Genomic DNA, 12170 nt, shown 5'->3' on the forward strand with positions numbered 1-12170 from the left:
CGTATTAAATGGCATCATGTGTCGTGTGTTTCGTCAGATTGTAAGATTCTCCAATGCAATATAATATATATATTGTTGACAGTTCTAAATATTATGAAATTATAAATATACATATGTATATAGCACATATACTGTGATATTTAGACCTTTGTTGTATATGATACGCTTATCTTTTATTAAATATATTATTAAAGATATACGAGATATTCTCATGAAGTGAAGGTTCGACATTAACATTGCTCCCTGCATGAATTGTCAATTAATATCGAATGATCATCATGAGTTTCCCTGTACATGTTTTGGCCATATTTACATTTTAAACAAAATAAGCAGATGTGTAGCAATGTTTCTGGAGAATCTAGTATGTTAAATATTTACTGTTGGCATGTGATTTGGTAAAAAAAAAAAATCTAAAAATAAAAACAGAGAGAGAAAAAAAAATGAAAAACATACAGTTTTTAGCAGCGAGTTATCTACCCTTAGTCAAGCAGGCTACCGCAAGGGAATAGTTAACTTCCGGTAGAATCGACGAAGTTTACATTTTATCGTCTGAGATGAAAACAACTTATAAGGTACAATCATTCGTGTTTTCTAGATGAGTTATTAACAGATTAGTATGCACTTAGTGTTATGATAATTGTAACTTGATGATGAGAATTATGACAGCAACTGTGGGGGATTAATAATGTGACGTTCCGCCCATCAAATTGCATCCTCCTGTTCGATAATTTCGATTCTTTGCTTCAGAAGCTGGAAGTAAGATCATAAATGCTAGCAGGGCGTATTCTCACTGGTTTAGGAAGGGGCCTTTTTGTCTCATTTGGGAAAGAAAATTGGTGAATTGGGAAAGATTTTATCAGGAGTAAATTGCAAATTTTGGGAATTTGGCTTTAAAATGAATTAAATAATATTTTTCAATTTTATTCAATATTGTGTTTTTAATTGAAATAATTGAACTCTGTAGATTTTGTCGTGGTTTACATTCACCTTGACACCCTAATTTACTATTTTAATTTGCAGAAACCATGACATGATCAACATTTACTTGTGATCACTTCATCTGAGGTGGGACATGGATTCCACTGCTCAAAAGATGGCAAATATTGAAGAAAAAAGTTTGTATAAGACAAGATTAACATTTATCTTTAAATTTTTTAGTTTAGAGTGAAGCAGTGTTGTATATTAGTGCTATATAGTGTCCTAGGGAGCTGTATGTGATATAGCTTCGTTGACACATCATAGCTATATTTTTTATCATTGGCTGGCCTAAGAAAAACTATAACAGGTCATGTCCAGTTGTTTGACATATATTAGCCACTTGTTGAATTATTGGACTCTGGTATGAAACAAATCTGTTGTTCTCTTTTTTTAATCATGTGCCACATTTTTTTCTCTATTCATATAATAACTATTCTCTATAATTTGACCTTAGAAAATATATCGAGAAAATTCTGAATTCATGTTTAAAGTATATGGTCAATGCCATCTTCCTTGTAATATTGGTATTTTTTGACATTTGAAGATATATTGGTGAACCATATATGTCCGTAACTAAAAAGATTTGTTATTAGCAATCCGATTTGAGAATATTTTTTTTATAACATATCAAATTCTTGTGTTTGTTATTAGCTTAGTCCGAATACTTATTGCAATCCGATTTGAGAAAAAAATTAATTCTTGTGTTTTGTGCTCTTAAACAGGTACACAAGGAAACATGGAAAAGAAAGATGGACAAGACGGTAGGGAGATGTTGATGATACGGTTTCCATGGCGACGGAACAACAGTTGTCCTGGCAGTCGCAGCGGGGATGATGGTACTAAGCCTGGAGAGTACATACTACAGACACTGTTTCTCGAATTCTGTAACATGGCAGAAAAGAAAGTAGAACAAGTGTTAGCTGAACCGCTGGTATGTTTTCACACAGTTGAGTTGATCTCTGAGATTTTCGTACCAGTTTATTTTTTAGGATGTTCTTCACAAGAAGTATACTATTTCAGTATTTTTCGCTCACAAGAAAATACCCACCTAACCCTGCAAGAAATTTTTTTTAGCACACATGTTCATTTTAGTTTTTCTTGTCGACGTTTGCGGCAAGCTAGGGTTAACAGTTAATCATATCATTTAGTAAAAAATGTGGTTATACATCTTTTTATGGAGGCGTTTACGCCTGCCATATTACAATCACCTACGAGTTGTGACGTCACAATCTCTCACTTTCATTTTCGGTATATTTCCTTTCACAGTTCATTTTGTAGTCTCTTTCGGTTCATATATGATGTAGTTGAACTATATATACATTTATGAAAACTATCAAGACTACAAATAAAGTGCTATTACATGAAAAAAGGTATATTCAGTATAAATTTCTCTTCGGCGGAAGCCCGGAATTTGAGACCTCTGGTGGTAATTTCTGTAACTAGGGATAATGATTCGCTTATACTATTAGTTCCAAGTATGAGGCACCTCATTGTAGTCCGTCATTCAAAGTAGATGTGCACAGAAATGTATTAACTATGCTGATAATGTTGTGAACATTTCAGGAACTATTTTGAATAAACAATAAGAATAATGTCTTGTAAATATCTACACCTGCATCGATTTTTGCAAATCTATATCGAAAATACTGTTTGAAGGGAGATAACTGCGAGATTCTGACGTTACCTTACAGAGGACACTTGTTTATAACTACTAGGAATAAAGACGACAAGCGCAAACAAATTCCCGATTTTCATAATACCCTCCAGGTTTTGGCTAACAACATTTCTTTTGTTTACAACTTGGTAGTTTGTTCACGAGATTTTATGAGATTTGGTCCGATATTTAGCGATCACGTGTTCCGTCTGTTTACGTGAGCGAGCACTCTGTCAAAATGGAGGCACGTGGACACGGGCTTCACACGAAGCATCAAAGTGTGATGTTTGTCGCTAGAAATTAATATCTATCAACATGAATTAAAGGCAAGTTGCTTACAAAGTTTAAATCTGTTTGAAATAAGCGTTTGTTTATTTAGGACGAAACTGTTTACGATAAGTTGTTCAAGCCTGGCCAGACCACAAAATCACAATATCTACTGCGATTATAGTCCGAATTTTCTGACGATCTTGCTAAATACTATATGCAGACTTTAATCAGCTTTAAGGCGATATCAACACCAGAACCCTTCGGATTACTGCGATAACTGATCGAAGTCCCTGTGTTTCAAATCTATGAATCGGTAGACCTAGAGTGATCTACGTGATGGCGTGATGGAATTCGATCGTTTATTTTTTAAAACTAAGAAAACTGGCACATATCTGTCGTGGTGGTCATTTGTGCTGTACCTTCCCCGACAGAGACAATATACATAATCTGGGTTTTTGTGATAAGGTTTAATGCAGTAGCTACTCGCACTCGTAATATATATGAAAATGCTAAATTATTATTGAACCAGCTTGTCTTATTTATATATTATTCAGCTCACGATTCAACCTTTTCAAATGTTTTCATGTAATATATATACATGTATACATTTGTATGCACCAAGCTGTGGAATGTTTGTATTACATAGAATATTTAAACAATACAAAGTAATTGTAGATTAACAAAATGTATACCAATTGCATTTTAACCTATTAGTACAACTTTTTGTTGTTTTCATGTAATATAACTTTTTGTTGTTTTCATGTAAAATGATAAATACATGTATATCTATTGGCAATCGATATATCAAATCCATATAATATAAGACTTTATCAAATATCAATATTCCTCATAACTTTCAAAATAAATCTATATTTGCTTTTGAAATTTAATTAAAAATGTTTGATTTTCATGTCATGAACAAATCCCTTAAAATGCTCATCAATCTCCTTATTGGTCTCCAGAAAGTGTGAAAATAAATGAAACTTTTTTGTCAATAATTCTATTTATTATGAATTCATGTATAACCATTTAGGTTTTTTCCAATGTTGACCTTTAAAACTATATATATATATACAAGCAACAATCTGTGGGATGTCAAATATGGAAGGCTATAGCTGTTTCAGGATAAATTGCCAAAAATGCTTATAAGTACTGTTTCTTATCACGGATCACATATATTGGGTTTTTGACTATTATGTGTTATTGCTACTTAAGTGTGAATTTTTTCGGCTTAAGTGATAATGTATTTCTTTGTACTTATGTGCAACAGACATCGCGAGAGTTTAATTCTCCTACATATAATATTGACTCCTACAAAAAGAAGTTGAGTGATCATGAGTGGTTGACTACGAGAGGCATTTTATCAAATCTCATATTGACCATACTGATTGCTCATGATCATATTTCATCCGGCCTAGTAAACTCTAGAAAAAAACATCTTAATTTATGAAAGTAGCTAACTCCTTTAATGTATGTGTAAAAATTAAGTATATATATATATCGTACAAAACATCAAACTTCTAATATGGTAGATATGAAACATACATTTAGGCTGACTGCCTGATAATATAATACAATTTGTAGAGTTTACAATCCTTTGACATTCAGCTCATAATATACACCATTATAATTTGATATGTCGTCATGCGTCAGTCTTCTTCTTAAGACCAAGATATCGCAGAATGGTGTACAAAAGGTTCTAAAGCTGTTTTATCAAAATTGTTAATTTCATGGCCCCCTATGTGTCGCATTCTCCCTGGGGAGAGGATACATTTTACTATAGTTTATATAGGAAACTCATCACACGTATTTTAGCATAATTTGTTTCATTTTCATTGGAAATTGGTTAGCACGTGGTTAGGGCAAACTTTTCTCAATGATATATTGTCAGAGAATGTCAAGGCCAACGACTTGTTATGGGTTCGAATGTGCATATTTTATTGTCATCAGATACAAATATGGCAGAAAGATATGGCACTTGGAAAAGAATCATAAAGCTATTTTCTCCAGCCAAAATTAAAAAATAATCCAAAATTGCAGAATAAAGGTTTCTGCTCTTTTATCTATAATATACACATGAAGGCTTGATGTTTGGCGCATCGATAATGTATGGCTGGCTACAAATGTTATACTTATATTTGACCTTGACCTTCATTCAAGGTCACGGGGGTCAAATGATGAAGAAAATTTAAAGTTCTTTCAAAATTATTAATTTGGGTCACATTTTTAAGAATCCGCCCCTTTAAAGGTGTGTGCAATGTATCAAGGTCAAATAATCAAAATGACGCAGATATGGCACTTTTAAAAAGAAATTCCTACCAAAATGAAAAAATGACCCAAAACTGCACATACACATGAAGGCTGGATATTTGGCAAACAGATACATGTAACATGTGTAACTGGCTACACATATTGAGTTTATCTCTCTGACCTTGACCTTCATTCACATTTTAAAGAACCGGCTCTTATGAAGGTGTGTGTGAAGTTTCAAGGGCAAATTATTAAAAATGATGCAGACATGCCCTTTAAAGAATGTTTTCTTGCCAAAATCAAAAATTATCCATAAATTGCAACTCAATTGTTGGCTCAAAAGGGGTCAATTTGGCTCAATTGACATAAATAACTTCTTCTCTGAAACTAAGCAATCGATATAGCCCATACTTGACTGGTAGCATCCTTTTGGGTAGAGATTCAAAATTGTAAAAATGGTGGGGTTGACCCCCGGGGGGCAGGGTCAAAAGGGGTCAATTGGTTTCTCTGAAACTAAGTTATGGATATAACTCACATTGGTGTGGTAGCAATCCCTATGGGGTTGTACCCAAAGTCAATTTCATTTCATGGATTAATTGCACAATTTGGTATAAAACCTACATTTGTATGGTAGCTTGGTTATGGGGTGGGTATTCAAAATTGTACGAATGTTGGGGTTAACCTCCTGGGGCTGAAGGATGGGACCAAAATAGGTCAATTTCGCTAATTTCGACATTTTTAGAATAACAATAAACCAATGTACATGTACCCATATAAAATGCTTATGATATATTGACATAGAAATACCAGCAACAAATAAATTTAAGCATCATTCTTGTTTCATATCTCATAAAACCAGGTGAGTGATACAGGCCCTCTGGGCCTCTTGTTTTATCTGTGAAACCATTCGGATCTCAACTCCATAATCTTGCTGGACACCAAGAGATGAACACAATCCTGATGTAAAAATAGGCCCAGGGTTCTTTCCCCACCCCAAGGGACTTATACAATCATATTGAATTGATATCAAATATAAAAAAGTTTTCTTCAATATTTTGCATGTAAAACGCTGTATATTTATATACAGTACCTATAGCTACTAGGCTATTATCTACATCTTGGTGGTAAATTAAAAAGCAACAAATCACAAATCACAGTTTATTGTTAATATTGACATTGGATCTATTAAAATAGATGGAATTGATATCTAATTTTGAAATAATTGTCCTTAAAAATGAGGTCTTTGTTAAAAAAAAAGTGTAATAACTTTTAAAAGCTGTCAATCTAATTTTGATATTATTCTAAGATCAAAATAGAAAGGAATAAACAATTTTGTTTACAAGATATTGAAAGATATTGAAAGACATTGCACACTTTCAACAAAAAAAGTAGCAGACACTCCCTGTATTTTCAATACATATCGTGTATTGCTATAACTTATTGAAATGCATATCTTATTGTTTCGACGTTTCTAATACCCAGGCCTATAAAATATAAGTTTGTTTTAAACACATAAATGCAAATTTTGAACTACTTAAGTATAAAAGATGGTTTAAAGTATGAATGTTAATGACATGTACCTAAGTAGACGTTGATTTGAAAAAAAATTAAAATGTTTGACTTTTTAAGTAAAGGTTTGATTGAAATAAGAAATGTTTAACTACTTTTAAAAGTAGGTTTGCAACTTTTAAGATGGTTAAAACCATTATGTATATCGGAACAGTCTAAACCATTACATTCATCAGGACTGTGAAAACCATTATGTCCGGTTGGTTTGACACATTTAAGTGGAAATGTTTAGTCATGTTGGTATCAGTTTAATTTGTATTCTTGCTTTATTTCAAATATCTCCTTTTACATCTGACTAACGCCTCCTACAGTACTTTCAGTACTTTGATTTTTATTAGTAGGCCCTTGACAACATCTTTTTTTTTATAAGTAGGCCCTTGACAAACAACACTATATATCTTTTTAACACTCGAAATAAGCTTTGACTTTTAATTTAGAAAAGAAAAACATGTCTATTTGTTTTGGCTCTCAAGATTTTGGCCGAAAGGAGAGAGTTTATTAGCTATTCGTTTTGTTCAATTCTATTTTACCTATTGAATACTAGGTTTGTGTCAGCAAGCATCGTATAAACTATTGTAGTTTTATTATAGTTTTAAAATTGTCAATATTATATCTCAATATATGTTTACTTTTCAGGAAAAACCACTATCAAAGTCCTTACAGAGGGGAGAAGATGCTCAATTTGATCAAGTGAGTATTGCTAATATTGATGTCTGTACAAATTGATTAATTACGGTTAAGAACTGAAATGTATTCTATAATAATTTGGAATTATATATATATCTATATCATGGCAAGATAGCCGTCTCAAAGTAGTTTTCAAGTTATTACATTCTGTAACAACTAATTATTATATTATAATGTAACAACAAATTATGATATTATGTAACAACAGTATGACATTCTGTAACAACAGTATGACATTATGTAACAACAGTATGACATTATGTAACAACAGATTATGACATTATGTAACAACTAATTATTATATTATAATGTAACAACAAATTATGACATTATGTTTTAACAACAGATTATGACAATATGTAACCACAGATTATGACATTATGTAAAAACAGGTTATGACATTATGTAACAACAGTATGACATTCTGTAACAACAGATTATGACAATATGAAACAACATATTATGACAATATGCAACAACATATTATGACATTATGTAAAAAACAGATTTTGACATTATGTAACAACAGTATGACATTATGTAACAACAGTATGACATTCTGTAACAACAGATTATGACATTATGTAACAACAGTATGACATTATGTAACAACAGATTGTGATATTATGTAACAACAGGTTATGACATTCTGTAACAACAGATTATGACATTATGTAAAAAACAGATTTTAACATTATGTAACAACAGTATGACATTATGTAACAACATTATGCCATTATGTAACAACAGTATGACATTCTGTAACAACAGATTGTGATATTATGTAACAACAGTATGACATTCTGTAACAACAGATTATGACATTCTGTAACAACAGATTATGACATTATGTAACAACATATTATGACATTATGTAACAACATTATGCCATTCTGTAACAACAGGTTATGACATTCTGTAACAACAGATTATGATATTATGTAACAACAGATTATGACATTCGACGACAATATGTTAATTTTGATCAAGTAAGTATTGCTGCTATTGATGTCTGTACAGATTAAGTTCAGTTAAGAACTGATATTTATTCTATAATAATACCTAGACATGTTTGACTATATTATATGAATGAAACAATATTTCACTGTTTTATGCAACAGCTGCTCAACTCCTTTGGTTGTCTGGCTGAGCAATGTCTGCCTTCCATTCTGCGCAGTCTTTTCCGATGGTTTGAACGTCAAAATCTGATGGATGAGTGCTCTCAACCAGACACTCGACAACGGCACAGAAGCAAGGGGTAAGTTGTATAGCAAAAGGCATACATTTATAAATTAGTTTGAATGTAAGGCACATTTGTTTAAATTATCTGGGGAGATTTTATGATGTTAAGAGCACCTTGATCAAGATCAGGTACAATTTAGTTTTGGTAGTTGTTTTAAAAATAATAGTTGATGATGACAATTTCTCTAATGATTGATAATTGATTATTGATTGATCGTTGTGAACAGAAAGGGAAAAAAGGAATTATCTCCAAAAACATTCACTAAAATGGGGATCAGGGTTTTGGAGATGATCCATTTTAAGATATATTTTTTTTTTTTTTCTGTTAGTTTTGATAATTTATTCACTTTCCAAGCATACTGTAAATCTCAGTAAAACCTGAAAGTTTTCATGTTAGAGTCAAACCATGATCGATTGCAGGAAATCATGACGAATTAGTCATTGTCAGAGGTAAATTTACCTCTCACAATAAATGGCCTGTCATCGAATAATGGTAATAACGCTAATTGATAATTTGAATGTTCTTTACAGAAGTAAAGACTTCCTCTGTGAGAGAAGAGATGTAAGTATGATATTTATTTTGTACCTTCTTCATCCGTCCACAGTTCCTTTTCTCTCTTGTAAATTCACTTAATGCTGATGTCATTCTGACTAGCATTTAACATTTTATGTCAAAATGTGTTATTTGCAAAAAAAAAAAAAAAAAATTGTACAAATCATTTCAACAAAATATATATGCAAGTACAATTACTTTAAATTTGATAATAAATGTGGGTATTATAATATTTATTTTTTATCTTGATAAATTCTGTTTACCCAGCTTGCAGTTGAGTTTGTGTACTGCTTGGTGCTGATAGAAGTTTTAGCTAAGGTATGTATCTCTATGGTCAGGTGATTATTATAAGGGTCAGGCATGGCTATACAGATACCCTGTAGAGGGGGCCGCGGTGGCCGAGTGGTTAAGGTGTACCGACACTTTATCACTAGCCCTCCACCTCTGGGTTGCAAGTTCGAAACCTACGTGGGGCAGTTGCCAGGTACTGATCGTAGGCCGGTGGTTTTTCTCCGGGTACTCCGGCTTTCCTCCACCTCCTAAACCTGGCACGTCCTTAAATGACCCTGGCTGTTAATAGGACGTTAAACAAAAACAAACCAAACAAACCAAAGATACCCTGTAGTAATCTTATTGTCTGATCATCTGCCGTATGGTCCGTCCTTCAGCACATTTGTTTGAGGAGATTATATCAGAATACAGTGGGTCAGAATTTCAAAATTTCACATAGTGATACACTGTTTAAAAAAGTTACAAGGTCAAGGTCACTGTAAATAAAAATAGAACCAGAAATACACTGTCAGTGTCAAAAATACATTGTATAAGGCCTTTACAGGAGGAAAATCTTGCAGAAATTTCACATGAATATCAACAAATACTCCTAAATCTAAAATGGGAATATGGAAGTTTTTGCTTTTGAAAGTTATGAGATTGAATTGACATATCTAGTTTAGGATGTTCATTTTGGTCTAATAATCATGTCATAGAGTTAAATGAAATCGTGAAAGAAAATTCATCAGTTTATTTCTACTTAAGTCGGCATGAGGGCATTATCTGGCATATATACTTTAAGATATTTTCTGATTTACCAAATTGAATACATTCTCTTTGAAAATACATATGCATGCTGTGAGTTGAGTGGGTTTATGTTGAAGTAAAAATTTTTATCTGAAATTAAAAAGATATGTTTTGCTACATCACAGTTGGGTTTCCATCCCGGACACAATGATCTGGTGACATACATAATCACACAGGCTTTCCGACATTTCAAGTACAAGGATGGGTGAGTGTAGTTTTCTTCATTAAAATATTCCATGCACTATGATAATCAAAGATCTATTAGTGATTGAATTTACATCTACGAAAAATCAGTCAGTTAATGACAGTTATTCATTTTATAATCATAGACATCATAATTAGTAAAAACCTTTAAACTAAAAGGCTCATTTTATAATAGATTAAAGATAAAACAAATTAAATTTTAATGCTTGAGTATTCATTAAGACAAGACTTCACATAATTTGTAAACTGGAATATTTAAAGACTTATTCAAGTCATTTCCCGATCAGTGACTCTCTTGTCCTCTTCCTCAGTGACCTTAGTTTTCTCTAAAATTTTATCCTCAATAAACTAATTTCGGTTACTTACGTATCTGCTATAACCAATTCGAAAAAGAACATTCAGTCCTCACATGCAAAGTTGCAAACTGATAATTCTGAATAAGGGTGACAACACATCTGTATAATGTAACATACAACCTTAAGTATGATTGGTTCATTTTCAGAATCCAGACCAACCCCAATTCTGGGAACATCAGTATCCTGACTGACCTGTACTCAGAGGTCATTGGTGTACTTGTCCAGTCAAGGTAGGTCAGAGTTCAGGGGTCATAGTTCATTTCATGATCTTGTACCGAATTATAAAACCTATTATGGGCTACAAGAGTAGGTTTATTCATTTTAAAGTATATTGAAATATTTGATCATACTGATGAGTAAACATTTAGTTAAAAGTCAAAAGTCACTGATGTTAAGTGAATATTTACATTTTTCACCGATTTCAATTTAAGGGTTGACTTTTATGTACGTTTTGTGTCGAGCTTTGTGTCAGCTCATTCTTAGTACTAATGCAACATTAGGTTAAGATATGTGGTTCAATCTATACTCAGGGCAGTTTGCTTTTCTCATGAAGCTGGTTAAGATAAAGAATATACCAGCTGTATATCTCATTAAGAGGCGACTAAGTGGTGTCCCTTGCAGGGTCGGGAGTAGTTTCTCTCTTGTTTTCTGTCCAGGGGACATTTTAGAACCCAAGAATAAGGCCCAATGTAACTGACTGCGTCCCAGCAAAAAAAAAATTGTTTTGTTTACTCATACTTTTGTAACAAGGAGTTGCCTTTTTGTACAGATTCACTGCTGTGAAGAAGCATTTTATGTCCGAGTTAAAGGAACTGAAACTCCGCGACCAGACTCCTTATACCGCCCAGAGCATCATCAGTCTCCTCACCAGTCTGAAGTACTTCAAAGTCAAGGTAGGTCACTGTCAGGTGTTTCAAGGTTAAGGTATATGACAATCCGGTACTTCAAGGTCAAGGTAGGTCACTGTCAGGTGCTTCAAGGTCAATGAAGGTCACTGTCAGAAGCTTCAAGGTCAAAGTAGGTCACTGTCAGGTGGTAAGGTCAAGGTAGGTCATTATGATGTGTGTCAAGGTCAAAGTAATGTTTCGTTCAGGTCTTTCAATGCCAAAGCATACAATTTCCTATTCCATATTGATATAAAGTAAAATTACCTTCAAATATGATTTCATTGTCCTGTAATAAGCCCTTCCAACGTTTAATTATAAAGCTTATCATTTACGCTATTAATTATGATACAGGTTACATTAATTGCTGAAGAATTATAAATAAAAATAGACTATATAGTTAATTATGTTGTATCAGAACCACAATTATTCCAGTTATGAATTAA

The 12170-nt window shown here is 32.7% G+C and overlaps 1 protein-coding gene across 3 annotated transcripts in view; it reads left to right on the forward strand.

Moving 5' to 3' along the window:
- Positions 1 to 498: 498 nt before the first annotated feature.
- The window catches only part of LOC117329787 (protein furry-like), a 79997-nt gene continuing 68325 nt past the window's right edge, over positions 499 to 12170 (forward strand). For all 3 annotated transcript variants that reach the window (XM_033887927.1, XM_033887929.1, XM_033887928.1), the window contains exons 1-10: positions 499 to 572; positions 1021 to 1115; positions 1701 to 1909; positions 7358 to 7411; positions 8530 to 8666; positions 9182 to 9212; positions 9471 to 9521; positions 10406 to 10485; positions 10987 to 11070; positions 11610 to 11733. In XM_033887927.1, the coding sequence (XP_033743818.1) occupies positions 1073 to 1115; positions 1701 to 1909; positions 7358 to 7411; positions 8530 to 8666; positions 9182 to 9212; positions 9471 to 9521; positions 10406 to 10485; positions 10987 to 11070; positions 11610 to 11733 (813 nt within the window). In that variant the 5' untranslated portion in view covers positions 499 to 572; positions 1021 to 1072. The remainder of the gene's footprint in view (positions 573 to 1020; positions 1116 to 1700; positions 1910 to 7357; positions 7412 to 8529; positions 8667 to 9181; positions 9213 to 9470; positions 9522 to 10405; positions 10486 to 10986; positions 11071 to 11609; positions 11734 to 12170) is intronic.

The sequence above is a fragment of the Pecten maximus genome, chromosome 6, assembly GCF_902652985.1.
Source record: "Pecten maximus chromosome 6, xPecMax1.1, whole genome shotgun sequence".
Lineage (NCBI taxonomy): Eukaryota > Metazoa > Mollusca > Bivalvia > Pectinida > Pectinidae > Pecten > Pecten maximus.